Source organism: Notamacropus eugenii, chromosome 1 (genome assembly GCF_028372415.1).
Source record: "Notamacropus eugenii isolate mMacEug1 chromosome 1, mMacEug1.pri_v2, whole genome shotgun sequence".
NCBI lineage: Eukaryota > Metazoa > Chordata > Mammalia > Diprotodontia > Macropodidae > Notamacropus > Notamacropus eugenii.
The window spans coordinates 368,584,936-368,607,557 of record NC_092872.1 but is presented as its reverse complement, the minus strand read 5'-3'; the positions used below and the strand labels follow the sequence as shown (position 1 = coordinate 368,607,557).

The 22,622-nt window shown below is 40.1% G+C and overlaps 4 protein-coding genes across 4 annotated transcripts; all 4 read right to left on the bottom strand.

The window, feature by feature from the left end:
• Nucleotides 1-40: 40 nt before the first annotated feature.
• LOC140518426 (protocadherin beta-2-like) lies at nucleotides 41-7,328 on the bottom strand. The gene has a single exon (XM_072630591.1). The coding sequence runs from the start codon at nucleotides 4,412-4,414 to the stop codon at nucleotides 2,042-2,044; it is 2,373 nt and encodes a 790-aa protein (XP_072486692.1). The 5' UTR covers nucleotides 4,415-7,328; the 3' UTR covers nucleotides 41-2,041.
• A 102-nt stretch (nucleotides 7,329-7,430) lies between these two features.
• On the bottom strand, nucleotides 7,431-13,655 carry LOC140518416 (protocadherin beta-2-like). Its single transcript, XM_072630581.1, has one exon. The coding sequence runs from the start codon at nucleotides 11,540-11,542 to the stop codon at nucleotides 9,149-9,151; it is 2,394 nt and encodes a 797-aa protein (XP_072486682.1). The 5' UTR covers nucleotides 11,543-13,655; the 3' UTR covers nucleotides 7,431-9,148.
• Nucleotides 13,656-13,775: 120 nt separating this feature from the next.
• Nucleotides 13,776-19,784, bottom strand: LOC140518418 (protocadherin beta-2-like). The gene has a single exon (XM_072630584.1). The coding sequence runs from the start codon at nucleotides 17,441-17,443 to the stop codon at nucleotides 15,053-15,055; it is 2,391 nt and encodes a 796-aa protein (XP_072486685.1). The 5' UTR covers nucleotides 17,444-19,784; the 3' UTR covers nucleotides 13,776-15,052.
• An 85-nt stretch (nucleotides 19,785-19,869) lies between these two features.
• Nucleotides 19,870-22,566, bottom strand: LOC140518430 (protocadherin beta-11-like). The gene has a single exon (XM_072630595.1). It carries the CDS (start codon nucleotides 22,558-22,560, stop codon nucleotides 21,169-21,171), a length of 1,392 nt encoding a protein of 463 aa, XP_072486696.1. The 5' UTR covers nucleotides 22,561-22,566; the 3' UTR covers nucleotides 19,870-21,168.
• Between the last annotated feature and the right edge of the window lie 56 nt (nucleotides 22,567-22,622).

Genomic DNA, 22,622 nt, shown 5'->3' with positions numbered 1-22,622 from the left:
GTTTAGACACTGGAAACTCACACATCCCACCTTTACATAATTGATTTTAGGCTTTAATGATATAAATGAACAAAATTATATCATAGACATATAACAGCAGACAACTGGATCATTTCTACAGTAATATTACTTCCCTCCCCCCCAAAAAAGAGGCAGCATGGTTTAGGAGACGACATATTCAGTTGGACTCAGGAATACCCAGTAAAAATCCATCCTCTGACATTTACATCACTGACTAGTCACTTAATATTTATGTGACCAGAGTTACTCACTAGCAATTGTCTATTCAGTCACAGCTGAGTTGTTCCTCAGGTTGAAGAAATCACAAATCTTCAGTGCATCAGCTCATGAAAAGAAAAGAGTTCTTGCCCCACACTGAACCCCAAATAATGATAGAGTGATACATGGCATATCTTCTTAATGTATCTTTTAAAATAATAGAAAATCATATTTTTTTCAAATTAAAGAACAGATTTTGCCTCAAACAAATGTGATTTTCTTGTATTTTCAAATTCAAGTGATCATATCTTGTAAGAAAAGTAAATGGCATTTCTTCAAAATTAAAGATTTATTGAAAAGGAACTGAGTTGAAAGATTTGTGAAGATCCTTCCAGGTCAGACATTCTGTGATAAAATTCAGAAGGGCTACAGATGAATCCTCTTAAATGCCTCAGAGAGATATCATAAAAGCATGTGCTTTGTCCAAGATGGGGACAATCACGATCAGGCATGTTTCCTAAACTGGAAAACGATTTAAATAACCAGAAGAGAAAACAAGCACATCTTTAAAGTTATCATCAGGCCTCAAGGAAGGAAAGGAACAAGTATTCAGTTAATACTTATTATGTGCCAGGCACTATGCTAAGATCTTTACAAATGTTATCTCATCGAACCTCACCACAAACTGGGAGGTAGATGCCTTGGCCTTCTAAAGAATGAAAAAAAATTCAAAATATTTGGGATTGCAGGGGAAAAGTGGTATAAACATATAAAAAATAGTTCACAAGAATGATTTTACAGAGATGTAACAATAGGCACTACCTCACTTCTTGACATTTATATTAAAGACATATAAAGATTAGAATTCATCATTAATGTGCAATGTTATTGGAATATTCAGCAGTCAGAAGTCTACATTTAGTATTTCAAAATTGTCTCCAAACCAAGACATATCCTTTCTTTATGAGAATTTATCATATAGTTGTCTTTATTACCTTCATAAGGGTGTGTTCTAGCCAATCTTTTTCACCAGTACCTTAATGGTCTTTGTTAGTCATTGCTATTTTTCCAAAAATAGGCATTACTTAGGGAACTGACATCAGAAACCACAAATAAGAATATTTTCAGTAATGTCTTTGCATCACTTAATAATAAAATCCAAGCAAATGCCTTAAAGTGTTAATATTTTTTAAGTTCATGGATAATAATAAAAACTCTATAGGCCACAATTAGTAGGTTACACTATCATCACTGTTTTCTGAAGATCTTCCACTAAAAAGGAAGTTGGTAAATTAGAGGAGAAAAATCCCCCAGAAGGTCAGAATATATGCCTAAATTGCCCTTTGGGAGAACCACAATTATTTTCATTGATATAATAAGAATGAACCCTTGGAAAATATTCATTTGTAGGTGACACAGGATAGAATAACTCTGAGGGAGAATATGGAGTCATAATAAATTCTGAGTATTTGAAATACATTTCTTCAATTATTTGACTGTGGAAAAATTTTAAGTTTTAAATGAGAAAGGGAACATACTTTCACTCATTAAAAAAAAAAAGTAATAGAGCAACTGGAAGGAAATTCAAAGACCCAAGGAAAACAAAAGGAGGAAGAAGAGAAAGATGTACAGGGAGAGGATTTGGGGGAAAAAAAGAAAATGTGGGTGTGTACAGGGGGAAGAGAAGATAAAAACATTATAATAAAATTTAGTAGTGTATAAATCTACTCTTTCATGCTACAGGAAGAAAAGCAACTAATGGGAGGAAGAAGGGAAAGAAGCCATAAAATTAGCCTCTATACATTGACTCACATGTCAAAACCTAATTGAAGCAAAAACTATTCCTTAAGGTGGAGTTTTCAATCGAATCCTCATTTCCCTGAAAAGTAGGAAGGATGGGAACAATTGGCTTCAGGAACTTAAATTCACTGGTTTCTGAGCCACTGGCCAGACACACCTCATACTGGTAACTCTGGGACAGGGTCCCTGTCCTGCTGATATCCACCAGGTGTCCTGGGAAGGGGCCATTGGAAGGGAAGTGATTAATATCAGTGACATCCTTCTTTCTCTTCCACAGGCGAATGGCAATGAACATAACAACAGAGACCAGGAAGAGAAAAGAGACAGAGGTCAGAGAAATAATTAAGTAAGTGGTAAGGGAATCAGTCTGGACCTGCTCCTTTGGTGCATCTGGGAACTGCATGTAGGGGTCAGAGAAGCCATCCACCAGAAGTACATTAAGTGTGGCCATTGTGGACAGAGGTGGCTGCCCATTGTCCTTCACTAGCACCAGGAGCTTCTGCTTGATAGTATCTCTCTCATTGATGGGTCGGGCTGTGTGAACTTCCCCATTGTGGGCAAACAAAGTAAAGAGTCCTGGGTCTGTGGCCTTAAGAAGCTGATAGGAAAGCCAAGAATTCTGTCCCCAGTCAATATCCACAGCCACCACCTTGGTCACCAGGTAACCTGGCTCTGCAGCTCTGGGCACCAGGTCGTTGCAGGGAGCTGTGCCATTCTGCAGGGGGTACAGCACAAACGGAGAGTTGTCATTCTCATCTTCTACCAAAACCTGAACCACAGCCTGGCTGCTCAGTGATGGAGAGCCACCATCAACTGCCCTCACAGTGAACTGGAAAGCTTGGATGGCTTCATAATCCAGGGATCTCAGAGCATAGAGGTGGCCATTGTCTGAGTTGATGGAGATGTAGGAGAAGAGGGGCAGGTCTCCAGTCTTTGGAGGCAGCAGAGAGTAAATGACTTGGGCATTGATTCCTGAGTCCCTGTCACTGGCACTGACACTGCCAATGTGGACAGCAGGACTGTTGTCCTCCCGGAGGTACAATTTGTAGGCTCTCTGAGAAAACACGGGAGGGTTATCATTGACATCTGAAATGAGGACCATAATATTGTGCTCAGATTTAAGCCTGGGGGATCCCAAATCCATGACGTTAATAGTGATGTTGTACTCGGCCCTGCTCTCTCTGTCCAGTGCTCCTTCTGTTATCAATGTATAGAAGTTCTCAACAGAAAGTTTCAGGGCAAAAGGAAGGTCATCTTGGATGGAGCAAACAATCTTTCCATTTTCCCCAGAGTCAAGATCTGAAACACTGAAAACCGCAACAACTGTCTCAGGAGAATTCTCTGGGATGGGGCTGGTTAGTGAAGACATGATCAGCTCTGGAGGATTGTCGTTGAGATCTATCACCTGAACCATAACAGTACATTCTCCTGTAAGGCCCCCACCATCTGTAGCTTGAATATTTATAAGATAACATTGAGTTGATTCAAAATCCACTTTTTCCCTTAAATAAGGTTCTCCCAATTTCTCTTCAAGCTGAAAAGTTTTACGAATGTTTTCAGAGGGATACAAAAATGTGTAAGATATTTCTCCATAATTCCCTGCGTCTATATCTGTGGCCGTGACTGTGACAACCTTGGATCCAATCGAACTGTCCTCAGGGATCTGAACCTCATACTGGGACTGAGTAAATACTGGAGCATTGTCATTGATATCCACTACGAGCACTCGGACTTGGGCAGTTCCAGACCTTGGTGGGACGCCCCCATCCACTGCAGTGAGAGTTAAACTGACCTCAGACTGCTCCTCCCGATCCAGTGTTCCATCCAGTACAAGCTCTGGGTATCTCCTGCCCTCACTGCTAGCTCGAATTTGAATATGGAAAAGGGAGTTGGGACTGATTGTGTAGTTCTGGAGACTGTTGTTTCCTACGTCTAAATCTCTAGCATTTTCTAGCAAAAATACAGTCCCAGGGGAGGTGCTCTCAGGAATTTTTAGAAGCATCTCAGTTTCTAAGAATACTGGTGAATGATCATTAATGTCTTGTACTCTTAATTCAGCCAGAACAATGTGAAAGGGATTTTCCAATAAGATCTTAAAGGGTAGCACACAGGGCTCGGCGGGGCCGCACAGCTCCTCCCGATCCAGTTTCTCTCTCAGCAGCAGATCCCCAGTTCTACGGTTCAACTGCAAATAATCTTTGTTCCCCTTGAAAACGATTCTGGCCCTCCTATTTGACAGCTCCCCCACCTCTAGGCCCAGGGCCTCTGCCACATTGCCCACAAAGGAGCCTTTCTCCATCTCCTCCACTACCGAAAACTGCACCGGCTCTGAGGCCTCCCCAGACACACCCAGCAGAACAAGGAGAAAAAGAACTTGCCTTTGTTGCGGAATCATCGCGCTTTCTCTCTCCACTCTTCCGTTAGCTCCTTCCTCTCAACCTATGTGTCACAGCTTGATCCAAACGGTAACCAGACACTACAACTTTTGTCGCTCTGCCTGGTATCTCAGAAATATGAGCGCCCAGGTCTCTTCCGCTAGTTCCAGCTAAGAAAGTTTCCCCTCTCTTTGACAAATTCAAGGCTGTCTTCCCAGAAATTGGCAGATCTTTTCCGTGTCTTCTTAGCCTGCAGCGCCACCACGTGGCTCATCATCGTCTCTGAACTCAGTTATCAAAACAAGAAACGCATGGCTCATATCAGATGCCGCATGTTGAATTCCTCTATGTATTTGAAAGAATCTGGCTTGTTCTTCATGAGAGAATGTATATCAATGTTACAAGCACTGAGAAATGGCAGTATGTCTTGGTTTAGCTCACTTAGTCCGAGATCTTACAGATATCAGTATAAATTAATGAGAAGTATTATGAAAAGGATGCAGCCAGTAGGGCATTATGACGCAATATTTAAGCAAAACAAACAAACAAACAACCCAGCTTCACCTAGTAGGTCCATTGGGAATGGGTTTTGGAGATCATGAGGCAGACCAAGAATAATGGCAAGCTTGGAGGGCAAAGAGAAGCGTTGTGGCCTTATTTTCAGCCATGAACATTTTCCCCCTGAAGTCCAAGAGGCCAATACACACCAGACAGCAGCATTTGCTATTGATGCGATTTTGCCAGTTTACAAAGGCTCTGCTGAACTGGATTGGAGGAATGACCCTGTGACTTGAGGGCTCTTTGCCAGGAAGGGTAAGATACTATCCATTACTCTCCAGCACCCAAATTGTATATATATATTCCTAGAAATCCACCCACTGAGACCCGAATCCAGGAAAATCTCATCTGTGTTTTCTCAGAAAGGAAATCCATTTTCCAGATTCTGGGCAAAAACAAAGAATGGAGAGGTGATCTACTTATTGATTGGGACCTTATATTCAAAAGTTGATTCGATCTGAGTCCTGTATAGGAGAATGGTTCTGAACTGCCCCTTATTTTTAAATGGTTTTGTAAACACATTTTCTATACTCTCATTTCCTCACAATGACAACTCTACAAACACTCCTCTTAATAACAAAATACAGGTAAATAAAGGAAATCAATACAATGGGAATGTCTCAAAATTATATGTACCCTTTAACACCTATAGTCAATCAATATTCTACAGAGAAGGAGGAGACATAATTCACCTTCAGTCCCCTAGAGGCATAATGTGATTGATTGGAATTCTGAAATCTTTCAGATGTGTTTTTCTTTATATTTTATGCTTTAAAAGTAAATTATTCTCCTCTTTCTGCTTTTGTTGTTGTGTCCATTCTTAAGTCTTCCCAAGTTTCTCTGAAACCTTCAAATTTATTTCTTTGTATTTGTTATTTCTCACTGCATAATAATTGCATTGAATCATATATCACAATTTATTCATCAAAGGACAAGCACTTATTTTCATTTCACTTCTTTTCTACTATCCAAAAAAGCCTTCTGCCTCCCACATCATACTACATTAGTCATGGTAATTTGTAGAAATGCTTCTTATTTGAGTAGATTTTATGATGAACTTAGGTATCCATCTTCTACATATCCAAGTTTCTTCACAAAAATTCATACAATGAGAAGTCTACCTGGAGGCTTATGAAATAACCCTATGAAAACCAAAAGAAAAGACTAATATCCTTTCATGGGAGGTTAAGCTGATGTTGCACATCTCAGGATTCTGTGGCCAAGGGAACAATCTCCTTCTCTGATTTCACAGTCATGTATTAATTTTTTCTTTTTAAAGTCATTGATATCCTTTTTTTACACATACTAATTTTCCAACGTATCACTCTCTCTTCCCATTTTCAGGCATCCATCACTGGTAATGAAGAGAAAAAACAGATCAGCAAGGCTAACTAATCCATCAGTCAAGGTGAATATTAGAGCTACTCTCTTCTTTGGGGCCAAACTTATGCGCTATAATTTCATATCATTTATTTTTTACTTTTTGTTGCCGTTTCCACTTTTTAAAAAGTAATTGTTTTTATTGTCTTCCTGTTGCATCTCATTTCATTTTCTACAACTTGTTGTTTGTCTTTCCATGGTTCTCTGTATTCTTCAAATTCATTGTTTCTTTCAATACATTCTATTACATCCTTATGACAAAATTTGTTCAGCCACATGCCAATTGATCGACATCAATTTTGCTTACAATACTTTGCTACTTATGCATTAACTATTTAGTGATGGAATATCAGTGAAGATGACTGGTTCATTTTCATGTGAATGTAACCAAAGAAGAGACAGATTGGCCTTTTGGAGTGGTAGGGCTTGCAATCAGATGGTTCAGTCCCATCTCTGACACTTACAGTATGATCCTCAGGAGGTTTCTCAGCCACTAGCAGCCTCAGGCATATATATTGTCACTTAAAGGACAAAAGATGTCTGCTTCATTGTGAAGTTTAGTATCTTGGCATGGGTTTCCACCTTAAGTTGATTTTGTTTATACATTATAAATTACGATTTCTTTTGGAAAGCTAGATTCTATGTGTTTGTTTTAAGTAACTGATTTCTACTTTCCAATATTGGTATTTGTGCCTTCTTCCACAAAAATGTATGTTAAATTATGTTTCTTTAGTTGGAAACAACAAAATATATTAAAGACAATAATGGGAGAAATTGGCCTGAATGATTTGGAGAAGACAACGTGTACAACTGAAATTCAGATCCTACCTCTGATTACGACATTGGACAAATAATTTAATCTCTCTTGGCCTCAATTTCCTTATCTATAAGATTAAGCTGTAGATTTATTCTCTTCTAACTGTTCCATACATGAAGATCTTTGATCATTTTCAGATGGGCTCATGATCAAGTGTCTCAAAGTCCACAGACTCAGATATTAAAAACAAGATCAATTGATATCACTCATCTGAACAAGATGCTAATACCCCTAGATTGGTACATCCCACCTTCAGGGAAAGGGAAAAAAATGAAATGTTCATGTAAAATGATTTTTATTTCATTCCTTTTCTTTTGAAAAATGTTCAGCATCAAATCTTTGGAACTTCAGGAGAAAAGTGTTACAAACTTATGAAAAGAAGTGCACCAGAACTACCTTTCAACACCAAAGCTTCATGTAAAGATCAATTATTTTCATTAATTTATAATATTACTGGGAATTCAGAAATCAGAGAAATGCTTCCTTCATAACTGTTTCTTCAAATGGATATACATTCTATATTCCAGATAGTTCATTTTATAGCTCCTTTCAGTATTTCTATAAAGTCTTATACTGATTCCTCAATGTCCATTATTTTTCTGTCATCTTCCCAACAGTCATTACAACTGAAGATCAAAATTGGAGATTATAATTAAGAGAATATTTTCAACTGTGCTTATCCTTTGACCCAGCAATACTACTACTAGATGTGTACCACAAAGATATCAAATAAAAGGAAAAGAACCTATATGTACAAAAATGTTTATAGGAACTCTTTTTGTGATGGCAAAGAATTGAATATTAGGGGAATGCCCATCGATTAGGGAATGGTGAGCCACTTGTGATATATGATTGCAATAGAATACTATTGTGCTACAAAAAAAATAATGAGCAGGGTGCTTTCAAAAAAAAATCTGTGGGGACATACCTGAAATGATGCAAAACGAAATGAGCAGAACCAGGAGAACATTGTACACAGTATCAACAATATTGTATAGTAACAAATTATGAATGACTTAGCTATTCTCAGCAACAAAATGATCCAAAGCAATTTCTGATGACTTATGATGAAAAATGTTTTCTACTTCCAGAGAAAGAACTGATGGAGTCTGAATGTAAATTGAAGTACACTTGTTTACTTTATTATTCTTGGATTGTTGGGAGTTTTTTGGTGTGTACTTTCTTTTGCAAGATGGCTATCACAGAGATGTTTTAGATTACTGCACATGCATAATCTATATCAAGTTGCTTGCTCACTCAAGGAAGGAGAGAATTCAGAGCCCAAAATTTTAAAAAAGTCTTTTTTGTTTACATACAATTGAGAAAAACAACATGTGTACTAAAAAGGAATATTTTCAATGTAGCACATTGTTTAAAAATGTTATCCAATTGAATTCCATAAATATCAAAGAAAAGAATTATGGTTATGTGTACAATTACGGCAACCACAGGAACAAAGTTGTAAATTCACAGAAACTCTTTTCAAATTTTGTAACACAAAGGAGAAAGAAAAGGGGGAAAATATAAGTGAGTAACACATGAATTATTATTCTAGAGGAGTACAATTGTATTCAGCAAGAAAAGGATGAACTTTGGAAAACATTTTGTAACGTGTCCTACAGGAAATTTTATAAGAGGGTAACAATTCTATAGAAATCAAAACTGAGTGTGTTCGATACATTTGCTAACTTACTTAATCAGAAGCACTAAGAATCTAAGTTTATAATGTATTAAGGTTCACTTATTCCTAAAAACTAATGAAAAAAATAAGTAACTTAGAATAAAACCAAATACAAAAGGAGAATAAAAGACTAGAGAATGAAGACTTTTCAGGCTAAGGATGCAGAGAGAAGAGGAAAATGTTTGTGAAGGGGCAAAGAGGATGCATATTAAAACAAAATCGGATATCATAGAAGTGTATTTTTTTCTTTGACAAAAAAAAGAAAAACAATTGTGGGCAGTGTTGGTGCAATGATCCATGGAAAGACAGGTCAAAGTATTAAGTGAAGAAAAAGCTATTTCTCAAGTGTGGGTTTTCAATAGACTCCTTCCCACTTCCCTCAGCAGGCGGAAGAGTGGGAATAATGGGCTTCAAGAATTTGAATTCATTTGTCCCTGAGCCACTGGTCAGACAAACCTCATATTGGTATCTCTGAGACAAAGTCCCTGTTTCGCTGACATCCACCAGGTGAACTGGGAAGGAGCCATTTGGATTAAAATGACCACCATCAGTAGCATCTCTCTTCTTCTTCCACAGGTGAATGGCAATGAACATGATAAGAGAGACTAGGAAGAGAAAGGAGACAGAGGCCAGAGAAAGGACTAGGTAGGTGGTGAGGGAATTCATCTGGACCTGCTCCTTGGGTGCATCTGGGAACTGCATGTAGGGCTCAGAGAAGCCATCCACCAGGAGCACATTCAGTGTGGCCATTGTGGACAGAGGTGGCTGCCCATTGTCCTTCACTAGCACCAGAAGCTTCTGCTTGATAGTATCTCTGTCACTGATGGGCCTTGCTGTGTGAACTTCCCCATTGTGGGCAAACAAAGTAAAGAGTCCTGGGTCTGTGGCCTTGACAAGCTGGTAGGAAAGCCAGGAATTCTGTCCCCAGTCCCTATCCACAGCCACCACCTTGGTCACCAGGTAACCTGGCTCTGCAGCTCTGGGCACCAGGTCGTTGCAGGGAGCTGTGCCATTCTGCAGGGGGTACAGCACAAACGGAGAGTTGTCATTCTCATCTTCTACCAAAACCTGAACCACAGCCTGGCTGCTCAGTGATGGAGAGCCACCATCAACTGCCCTCACAGTGAACTGGAAAGCTTGGATGGCTTCATAATCCAGGGATCTCAGAGCATAGAGATGGCCATTGTCTGAGTTGATGGAGATGTAGGAGAAGAGGGGCAGGTCTCCAGTCTCCGGAGGCAACAGAGAGTAGGTGATTTTGGCATTGATTCCTGAGTCCCTATCACTGGCACTGACACTGCCAATGTGGAGGGCAGGACTGTTGTTCTCCTGGAGGTATAGTTTGTAGGCTCTCTGAGAAAACACGGGAGGGTTATCATTGACATCGGAGATGAGGACTGTGATATTGTGCTCAGATGTGAGCCTTGGAGATCCCAAATCCGAGACGGTAATAGTGATGTTGTATTCAGCCTTGCTCTCTCTGTCCAGTGTTCCTTCTGTTACCAAGGTGTAGAAGTTATCAACGGAAGGTTTCAGGACAAAAGGAAAGTCATCTTGGATGGAGCAAACAATCTTTCCATTTTCCCCAGAGTCAAGATCTGAAACACTGAAAACAGCAACCACAGTCTTGGGAGAATTCTCTGGGATAGGGCTGGTAAGTGAAGACATGATCAGCTCTGGAGGATTGTCATTGAGATCTATCACCTGAACGATAACACTGCATTCTGCAGAAAGCCCCCCACCATCTGTGGCCTGAATGTCAATCGTGTAAGACTGAGTTAACTCAAAATCCAGTTTTTGTTTTAAATAAAGTTCCCCAGATTTTTCTATTAGTTGAAAAATATTACGAATGCTTTCAGAGGCATGCAAAAATGTATAGGATATATCTGCATTATTTCCTGCGTCTGAATCTGTCGCTGAAACTGTGAATACCTTGGATCCAATGGAACTGTTCTCAGGAATCTGAACTTCATACTGGGACTGAGTAAACATGGGGGCATTGTCATTGACATCGACTACAAGGACTCGGACTTGGACAGTTCCGGACCTTGGTGGTACCCCCCCATCCACTACAATCAGAGTTAAAGTGATCTCAGACTGCTTCTCCCGATCAAGGGCTTTATCCAATACAAGCTCTGGATATCTCTTACCCTTGCTATTGTTACGAATTTGACTGTGGAAATGAGAGTTGGGACTGATCGTGTAGTTCAGGAGACTGTTGCTTCCTGCATCTAAATCCTGTGCATTTTCTAGTACAAATACAGTTCCCGGGGAGGTGTTCTCGGGGATTTTCAGCACCATCTCACTGTCTAGGAAGACAGGTGAATGGTCATTAATATCTTCCACTATTAGTTCAGCCCGAACAATGTGAAAAGGATTTTCCAGTAAAATCTTAAAGGATAGCACACAGGGTTCGGCGATGCCGCACAGCTCCTCTCGATCCAGTTTCTCTCTTAGGAACAGATCCCCAGTTTTAGGGTGCAGCTGTAAATACTCTTTCTTCCCTTTGAAAACAACTCTGGCCCCGCGATTTGACAGGTCCCCCACCTCCAGGCCCAGGACCTTTGCCACATTGCCCACAAAGGAGTCTCTCTCCATCTCCTCCACTACCGAAAACTGCACCGGCTCTGAGGCCTCCCCAGACACACCCAGCAGAACAAGGAGAAAGAGAACTTGCCTTGGTTGCGGAATCATCGTCCCTTCTCGCTCCATTCTTCCTTTAGCCCCCTCCTCTCAATCTCTGTAGTCCAGGTAGAATGCAAATGGAAATTAGAGGCTATCACTTTAGCCCGTCTGACTGACTCGGAGAGCCGATCCCTTTCTCCAGTGGCAGCTAGCAAATCTTCCTCTCGGCTTCTGAATTCAGTCAGGGTTGTCATTCTGGGTGTTGGTGTATTCACGGAGCTTTTTTGCGTCTTCTTAATCTGCAGCGCCACCACGCGGCTCTTCATTGTTTTTTTCAGGACGAAGTAAATAATGTCACGGGGAACATGTACCAGATACTACATTTCGAATTTTATTTTGTAATACAAATGGTGTATAATTTCTTTCCTACAAGGCGATACATAATAGTGTTATAATCACTCACAACGTTACCCAATCCTACACATATATAGGCATATAAATACATCTTATTTACATATGTATGCTTTTTAAAGTTGGTTAACAAGCATATGCTTCGGTCAAGAATATAGCCTTCCATACCTTAAAGATAAAAATGAATATCTGACCTCCAAAAGAAAGGACTTGGACTTTTTTTAAAAAGCCACATTCAACTCTACTCTACTTAGAGGGGCAACTTTTTGAGAATAAGAAGTGAAGAGTGGATGGGTTGTGGTGTGGAGAGGGGAGGAAGGAAGCAGCAACATCCGCACTAGGACTCTGTGACCAAGGGGCTCTTTGCTAATACGTGGATATTACTGTTTTATGATTCAGTATATACGAACTAGAGCAGTTAGGTGGTGCAGTGGATGGAAGCAGAAAGACATCTTCCTGGCCTCAGACACTTCCTAGTTGTGTAACCTTGGGCAAGAGACTTAACCCTGTTTGCCTCAGTTTTCTCATCTGTCAAGAAAAGCCCAAACGGAATCATGAAGAGTTGGACATGACTAAACAACAACACCAATATCAGACAGGAAACTGACACTTGAGGAAGGGAGAGTTCTCAGCCCAGAACTCGTTATCTCTGGGGGGAGTGGGGGTGGGGGAGGGCTAGGTGAGGAGGGATTTCTTGGAAGGTTCACCATAGAAGATGATAAAGTTTTTATTTGAGCTATCAGTTTAGAAAGGGGGAGACAATAATTTGGCAAATGGAACTTGCCTCGTGTCTTAGAGAATGACTCTTATAGGAATGTCGGGGGACAAAGAAAGAATTGTTTTAGCATTTTAAATCAGGCACAGAAGAGAGCAGAGGGAAACGTAGATAAGCATTGCAATTTTGAAAATACCATCAAATTTATAATATGTGCATTTTAAAATAAGGTGTAAGCAATAGAGATTTGTGGCTTCATATACAATACTCAGTTCTTTTTTATGGAATTGTTTTGTTTGTTAAGCTGAGGCACAAAAAGTTTTAAGATATTTTTTTAAAAACTTAGAGAGAGAGAGAAGAGAGATTAGTCTGAGGCATAGCTTTACTCCTTTTCTCTCTTACTAATCCTCCTAATCAGTATATAATGATTTTACCTTCAGAGAATGTTCTGACGTTGGAAATTCCTCCATCTCACCTTGACATTCTCTTTTAGGTTTTAATGATATAAGAGCATGGGAATATAACATCAGACAGCTGGAGCATTTCTATATTAATGTTACCCCCAAAAAGAGGTAGCATGATTTAGGAGACAACATGTTTAGTTGGAGTCAGGAATACCCAGTCAAAAAGCCCTCCTCAGACAATCATTACTTATGTGACCATTGATGAGCCACTTAAAATCTTTACGCCAGGGGCTATTCGATAGCAACAATTTACTAAATCACAGCTGAATTGTTCCTTAAGTTAAACAAATCACAAATCTTTTCTGCATCAGGTCATGAAAAGAAAAAAGAGCTTGCTCTATTCTGAACCCCAAATAATGACAGGATGAGATATGGTATATCATCTTAACCCATCTTTTAAAATAATTTAATTTTTTAAATTAGAAAATAGGTTTTTTTGCATCAAATAAATGTGATTCTCTTCTACTTTCAAATTCAGGTGATCATATCTTGTATGAAAAGTAAATGGCATTTCTTCAAAATTGAATATTGATTGAAAAGCACCTGAGTTGGAAAATTTGTGAACACCCTTCCAGGTCAGATATTCTGTGATAAAATTCAGAAGGGCTATGAATAAAGTCTCTCAAAAGTTTCAGGCAGACATTATAAAGGCACACATTTTGTCCAAGATGGTGACACTCATGAACTGCCATGTTCCCCAAACTGAAAAATGAGTTAAATAGACAGAAGAGAAAACAAAGACATGTTTATTTAAACTTATTATCAGGGGTCAAAGAGGAAAAAGAACAAGCATTTAGTTAATACTTATTATATGTCAGGCACTGTGCTAAGATGTTTTCAAATATTATCTCATTTGAACCTCACAACAAGCCTGTGAGATAGATGCCTTGACCTTCTAAAAGATACAAAAAGTCAAATCTATGGGATTGAAGGGGGAAAGTGGTATAAACATATGCAAAATAGTTCACAGGAATAACTTTACAGAGACATAACAACAGTCACTATTCCACTTTTTGAAATTTATATTAAGGACATGTAAAGACTAGAGGTCATCACTAATGTACAATGTCACTAGAATATTCAGTGGTCAGAAATCTGCATTTAGCATTTTACAATTATCTCCAAATCAAGATATATTCTTCCTTCATAAGAATATACCATACAATTGTCTTTATCAGCTTCATAAAAGTGTACTCTAGCAAATTTTTTCACCAATACCATAGTGTGTTTTCTTAGTCCCTGTTATTGTCACAAACCAGCCATCATTTAGAGGATTGACATTAGAAGTCACAAATAATATTTTCCGTGATGTCTATGCACCATTTAAAAACAAAATTCAAGCAAACACTTTGGATCTTAATTTATTTTTAAGTACATGGGTAATTATAAAAACTCTATGGGCCCCAGCTGATAGGTTACAAGATCATCACTGCTATATGAAGATCTTTCACAAAAGAGGGTAAATTAGGGGAGAAAAATCCCCTAAAAGGTCAGAATAGATGCCTATATTGCCCTTCAGGAGAACCACAATTATTTCCATTGATATAATAACAATGAATGCTTAGAAAGCATTCTTTTGTAGGTGACACAGAATTGGATAACTCTGAGGGAGAGTATGGAGTCACAATCAAGTTGGACCAAGTGGAAAAATATTTCCTATGTTATTTGAGTGATGAATGTTAAAATTTAAGTTTTAAATGAGAAAGGGAACATATGATAATGGTTCGTTAATTTAAAAAAGAGTGAGAGAGAAACTGGGAGAAAATTCAAAGACCCGAGGAGAGCAAAAGGAGGAAGGAGAGTAAAATGTACAGGGAAAGAATGAGGGGAGAAGAGGGAAAAGTGTGTATGTTTGAGGGGGTGTAGAAAGTGAAGATAAAAGCATTATGATACAATGTAATAGTATAAATCTACTCTTTTCTCACTACAGGAAGACAAGTAACCAATGGGAATGGGAATGGAAAGCTATAAAATCTGGCCTCTATGCCTTGATGCACATGTCAAACCCTAATTGAAGCAAAAGCTATTCCTTAAAGCAGAGTTTTCAGTCGAGGCCTCATTTTCCTGTGAAGTAGGAAGGATGGGAACAACAGGCTTCAGGAACTTAAATTCACTGGTTTCTGAGCCACTGGCCAGACACACCTCATACTGGTAACTCTGGGACAGGGTCCCTGTTCTGCTTACATCCACCAAGTGTCCTGGGAAGGGGCCATTGGAAGTAAAGCGACTAATGTCAGTGGCATTCTTCTTGCTCTTCCACAGTTGAATGGCGATGAACATGGTAACAGAGACCAAAAAGAGAAAGGAGACAGAAGCCAGAGAAATGACTAGGTAAGTGGTGAGGGAATCAGTCTGGACCTGCTCCTTGGGTGCATCTGGGAACTGCATGTAGGGCTCAGAGAAGCCATCCACCAGGAGCACATTCAGTGTGGCCATTGTGGACAGAGGTGGCTGCCCATTGTCCTTCACTAGCACCAGAAGCTTCTGCTTGATAGTATCTCTGTCACTGATGGGCCTTGCTGTGTGAACTTCCCCATTGTGGGCAAACAAAGTGAAGAGTCCTGGGTCTGTGGCCTTGACAAGTTGGTAGGAAAGCCAGGAATTCTGTCCCCAGTCCCTATCCACAGCCACCACCTTGGTCACCAGGTAACCTGGCTCTGCAGCTCTGGGCACCAGGTCGTTGCAGGGAGCTGTGCCATTCTGCAGGGGGTACAGCACAAACGGAGAGTTGTCATTCTCATCTTCTACCAAAACCTGAACCACAGCCTGGCTGCTCAGTGATGGAGAGCCACCATCAACTGCCCTCACAGTGAACTGGAAAGCTTGGATGGCTTCATAATCCAGGGATCTCAGAGCATAGAGATGGCCATTGTCTGAGTTGATGGAGATGTAGGAGAAGAGGGGCAGGTCTCCAGTCTCTGGAGGCAACAGAGAGTAGGTGATTTTGGCATTGATTCCTGAGTCCCTATCACTGGCACTGGCACTGCCAATGTGGAGGGCAGGACTGTTGTTCTCCTGGAGGTATAGTTTGTAGGCTCTCTGAGAAAACACGGGAGGGTTATCATTGACATCGGAGATGAGGACTGTGATATTGTGCTCAGATGTGAGCCTTGGAGATCCCAAATCCGAGACGGTAATAGTGATGTTGTATTCAGCCTTGCTCTCTCTGTCCAGTGTTCCTTCTGTTACCAAGGTGTAGAAGTTCTCAATGGAAGGCTTCAGGGCAAAAGGAAGGTCATCTTGGATGGAGCAAACAATCTTTCCATTTTCCCCAGAGTCGAGATCTGAAACCCTGAAAACAGCAACTACTGTCTCAGGAGAATTCTCTGGGATAGGGCTGGTAAGTGAAGACATGGTCATTTCTGGAGGATTGTCATTGAGATCTATCACCTGAACGATAACACTGCATTCTGCAGAAAGCCCCCCACCATCTGTGGCCTGAATGTCAATCGTGTAAGACTGAGTTAACTCAAAATCCAGTTTTTGTTTTAAATAAAGTTCCCCAGATTTTTCTATTAGTTGAAAAATATTACGAATGCTTTCAGAGGCATGCAAAAATGTATAGGATATATCTGCATTATTTCCTGCGTCTGAATCTGTCGCTGAAACTGTGAATACCTTGGATCCAATGGAACTGTTCTCAGGAATCTGAACTTCATACTGGGACTGAGTAAACATGGGGGCATTGTCATTGACATCGACTACAAGGACTCGGACTTGGACAGTTCCGGACCTTGGTGGTACCCCCCCATCCACTACAATCAGAGTTAAAGTGATCTCAGACTGCTTCTCCCGATCAAGGGCTTTATCCAATACAAGCTCTGGATATCGCTTACCCTTGCTATTGTTACGAATTTGACTGTGGAAATGAGAGTTGGGACTGATCGTGTAGTTCAGGAGACTGTTGCTTCCTGCATCTAAATCCTGTGCATTTTCTAGTACAAATACAGTTCCCGGGGAGGTGTTCTCGGGGATTTTCAGCACCATCTCACTGTCTAGGAAGACAGGTGAATGGTCATTAACATCTTCCACTATCAGCTCAGCCCGAACAATCTGAAAGGGGTTTTCCAGTAAGATCTGGAAAGGCAACACACAGGGTTCGGCGGTGCCGCACAGCTCCTCCCGATCCAGTTTCTCTCTCAGCAGCAGATCCCCAGTTCTATGGTTCAAATGCAAAAAATCTTTGTTCCCTTTGAAGGAGATTCTGGCCCCGCGATTTGACAGCTCTCCCACCTCCAGGCCCACGGCTTTTGCCACATTGCCCACAGAGGAGTCTCTCTCCATCTCCTCCACTACCGAAAACTGCACCGTCTCTGAGGCCTCCCCAGACACACCCAGCAGAACAAGGAGAAAGAGAACTTGCCTTTGTTGCGGAATCATCGTGTCTTTTCTCTCCATTCTTCTTTTAGCCCCCTGCTTTCAATCTGTGTAGCCCAGCTTGATTGGAAATGGTAATCAGAGGCTACTACTTTCGCCCATCTGACTCGGAGAGCCGATCCCTTTCTCCAGTGGCTGCTAACAAAGCTTCCTCTAGGCTTCTGAATTGTCTTATTCTGGGCTCTCTTTCTGGGCATTGGAGTATTAGCTGAGCTTTTTTTGCGTCTTCTTAGTCTGCAGCGCCACCACGCGTCTCTTCATTTTTTTCAGAATGAAGAAAATAATGTCCCAGGGAACATGTACCAGATATCATACTTCGAATGCTATTTTCTAATAGAAATGGTATATAATTTCTTTCCTGCAAGGCGATCTATATCAGCATCATAACCACTCAGAACATTACTCAATACTACACACATATAGGCATATAAATATATTTATCTATATATTTACTGAAGTTGGTTAACAATCATATGCTTCTGTCAACTTCGAGACCTTAAAGGCAACAATGAATATTTGATCTCCAAAAGAAAGGACTTGGACTTTTTTAAAAAGCCGCATTCAACTCTACTATACTTAGAGGGGCAACCTTTTGTGAATAAGAAGTGGAGTGGATCGGTTGTGGGGTCGGGTGGGAAGGAAGCAGCAGCATCCAAATTGCAAGAAACTGATAACCTGTTATTCCCCTCAAATCTGTGAACCTATAAGACCAAAAAGCTAACATGTTTCTTATTTGATCTTTCTGGTCATCAAAGGTCTTCCTTCTTCAGAACTGGAATGGTGCTAGGGTTCTGTAGCCAAGGGGCTCTTTGCCAACAGAATTTGAATATTACCCTGTTTCAGTATATATGACCCAGGGAAGTTAGGTGGTGTAGTGGATGGAACCAGGAAGAAATCTTCCTGACTTCAATTCTAACCTCAAACATTTTCTAGCTGTGTAATTCTGGGCAAGACACTTAATCCTGTTTGTCTTAGTTTTCTCATCTGTAAAATGAGCTGGAGAAGGAAATAATAAACCAGTATCTTTACCACTAAAAACCCTAATAGTGTCACAAGGGGTCAGACATGACTGAACAACAACAGCAGCCATACCACCCAGGAAACTGACTCTCTGAAATGACGGTTCTTATCCCAAAACTGTGTTTTCCTCAAAAGTAGGTATTTCTTGGAAAGTTCACCATAGACTCAATATGGGTAAAAGAAAATGATAAAATGTTTATTTGAGCCAATCAATTGAGAAAGGGGGAGGCAGTAATCTGTCTGTTGGAACTTGGTTCCTGTCTTAGAGAATGACTCTTATAGAAATGTCAGGGGGGAAAAAGAGAAGAAAACAAAAAGAGTGGTTTTGTTTTCTTTGTTTTGTTTTTTAGCATTTTAGAACCTGCACAGAAGAGAGAAGGAAGCATAGATAAATAGTATAATTTTGAAAATGACATTAAATTTATATCATGTGAATTTTAAATGTAATAAATGGGGATCTGTGGCTTCATAAACAATACTGTTCTCTTTTTTATGGAGCTTTTTGTGTGTGTTTGTTCAGCTTACAAATAAAAAGCTTAAAAATATAAAAAACCAGAGAGAAAGAGGGACAGAGCTCTGAGACATCTTTTTTTAAAAGCCCCTGTTTCACCAAATCTATTTCAAAAACAATCAGAAGAGCAAAAAGAAGAAACAAAAAGAAAAGAATAAAATTCCAAGGAGTATATGCTGTTTCTACCCACAGAGAATGTTCTGACACAGGAAAATTCGTCATCTCACCTTCACACTCTCTATTTTAGTTTTTAATGATACAAGACCATAGGGAATATAATTTCTTACAATTGGACCATTTCTACAGTAATGTTACCAGAAAGAGAGATAGTATGGTTTAGAAGACAACAAATTTAGTTGGAGTCAGGAATGCCCAGTCAAAAACCCTTCCTCAGACACTTACTACTTATGTGATCATTGATAAGCCACTTAAAATCTATGTGGCAGGGACTGCTTCTTAACAATTGTCTATCAAATCACAGCTGAGTTGTTCCTCAAGTTGAAGAAATCACAAATATTTTGTGCATCAAGTCATGAAAAGAAGAAAAGTGCTTACCCCAGATTAAGTCTAAAATAATGATAGAATGAGATACAGTGCATCTTTTTAATTTGCCTTTTAAAATACTGAAAAATATTTTTCTTCAAATTAATTTTGGCATCAAAAATGCAACTTTGTGAAAATTAGAAGTATTGCATGAGTGGCATTTCTTCAGAATCTAACAGGCATAACTGAATTGAAAGACTTGTGAAGATCCTTCCAGGTCAGACATCCTGTGATAAAATTCAGAAGGGCTATGGATAAAGCCTCTCAAAGGTCTCAGACAGATATTATTAAAGCACACACTTTGTCCATGGTGTTGACACTCATGAACTGTCATGTTCCCCAAACTGAAAAATGATTTAAATAACCAGAAGGGAAAACAAAAACATATTTATTTAAACTTATTTTCAGGCCTCAAGGAGAGAAAGGAACAAGCATTTAGTTAATAATTATTATGTACCAGTCACTTTGCTAAGATCTTTAGAAATGTTATTGCATTGAGCCTCACCACAGTCCTGTGAGGCAGATGCCTTGGCCTTCTAAAGGATGCAAAAATTCAAATCTATGGGATTGAAGGAAAAAAGTGGCATAAACATATACAAAGTAGCTCAGAAGGATGGCCTTACACAGTCATAACAACAGACATGACTTCCCTTCTTGACATTTATATTAAGGACATATGAAGATCGGAAATTATCATTACTGTGCAATGTCATTGGAATATTCAATAGTCAGAAGTCTGCATTTAGTATTTCATAATTGTCTCCAAACCAAAATACATTTCTTTATAAGAATTTACCATACAATTGCCTTTATTAGCTTCATAAAAGTGTATTCCAGCAAATTATTTCACCAATACCTTAGTATTTTTTATTAGTCCTTATTTTCCAAAAACAGGCATTGCTTAGGGGAGAGACACCAGAAAACATAAGTAAGAATACTTTCAGTGATACCTGTGCACCATTTAAAAACAAAATGCAAGGAAATAACTTGGATCTTAATTTTTTAAAATATGTGGGTAATTATAAAAACTCTAGGGGTCACAGTAGGTTACAAGATCATCACTGTTCTATGAAGATCTTTCACTAAATGTGGGGAGGGGGCAAGATAAATCCCCCAAAAGGCCCAAAAAGATACCTAGATTGCCCTTCAGGAGAACTATAATCATTCTCATGGACATAATAAAAATGGACTCTTGGAAAACATTCTTTTGTAGGTGACACAGAATTAGATAACTTTCAGGGAGAGTACAGAGTCACAATCAAGATTGAGTACTTGAAAAATATTTACTGAATTATTTGACTGAGGAGTGTTACAATGTAAGTTTTAAATGAGAAAGGTAACATGATGCTTCACTCATTTAAAAAAAGTAATAGAGAAATGGGGAGAAAATTCAAAGACCCGAGGAGAACAAAAGGAAGAAGGACAGTAAGATGTACAGGAAAAATATGCAGGGAGAAGAGGAAAAAGTGTGTGTGTGTGTGTGTGTGTGTGTGTGTGTGTGTGTGTGTGTGTGTGTTGGGGGGTGGAAAGTGAAGATAAAAGCAGTATGATACAACGCAATAGTTTGTAAATCTACTCTTTTCATGCTACAGGAAGTCAAGCAACTAATGGGAGTGGGAAGGGAAAGAAGCTATAAAATCTGGCCTCTATGCATTGAAGCACATGTCAAACCCTAATTGAAGCAAAAGTTATTCCTTAAAGCAGAGTTTTCAATCGAGTTCTCATTTCCCTGCAAAGTAGGAAGGATGGGAACAACAGGCTTCAGGAACTTAAATTCACTGGTTTCTGAGCCACTGGCCAGACACACCTCATACTGGTAACTCTGGGACAGGGTCCCTGTTCTGCTTACATCCACCAAGTGTCCTGGGAAGGGGCCATTGGAAGTAAAGCGACTAATGTCAGTGGCATTCTTCTTGCTCTTCCACAGTTGAATGGCGATGAACATGATAACAGAGACCAAAAAGAGAAAGGAGACAGAAGCCAGAGAAATGACTAGGTAAGTGGTGAGGGAATCAGTCTGGACCTGCTCCTTAGGTGCAGCTGGGAACTGCATGTAGGGCTCAGAGAAGCCATCCACCAGGAGCACATTCAGTGTGGCCATTGTGGACAGAGGTGGCTGCCCATTGTCCTTCACTAGCACCAGAAGCTTCTGCTTGATAGTATCTCTGTCACTGATGGGCCTTGCTGTGTGAACTTCCCCATTGTGGGCAAACAAAGTAAAGAGTCCTGGGTCTGTGGCCTTGACAAGTTGGTAGGAAAGCCAGGAATTCTGTCCCCAGTCCCTATCCACAGCCACCACCTTGGTCACCAGGTAACCTGGCTCTGCAGCTCTGGGCACCAGGTCGTTGCAGGGAGCTGTGCCATTCTGCAGGGGGTACAGCACAAACGGAGAGTTGTCATTCTCATCTTCTACCAAAACCTGAACCACAGCCTGGCTGCTCAGTGATGGAGAGCCACCATCAACTGCCCTCACAGTGAACTGGAAAGCTTGGATGGCTTCATAATCCAGGGATCTCAGAGCATAGAGATGGCCATTGTCTGAGTTGATGGAGATGTAGGAGAAGAGGGGCAGGTCTCCAGTCTCTGGAGGCAACAGAGAGTAGGTGACTTGGGCATTGATTCCTGAGTCCCTATCACTGGCACTGACACTGCCAATGTGGAGGGCAGGACTGTTGTTCTCCTGGAGGTACAATTTGTAGGCTCTCTGAGTAAACACTGGGGAGTTATCATTGACATCGGAGATGAGGACCGTGATATTGTGCTCAGATGTGAGCCTTGGAGATCCCAAATCCGAGACGGTAATAGTGATGTTATATTCAGCCTTGCTCTCTCTGTCCAGTGCTCCTTCTGTTGTCAGTGTATAGAAGTTATCAACAGAAGGTTTCAGGACAAAAGGAAGGTCATCTTGGATGGAGCAAACCATCTTACCATTTTCCCCAGAGTCAAGATCTGAAATACTGAAAACAGCAATCACTATCTCCGGAGAATTCTCTGGGATGGGACTAGTAAGTGAAGATATAGTCAGTTCTGGAGGATTGTCGTTGAGGTCTATCACCTGAACCATAACAGTACATTCTCCTGTAAGGCCCCCACCATCTGTGGCCTGGATATTTATAATGTAAGATT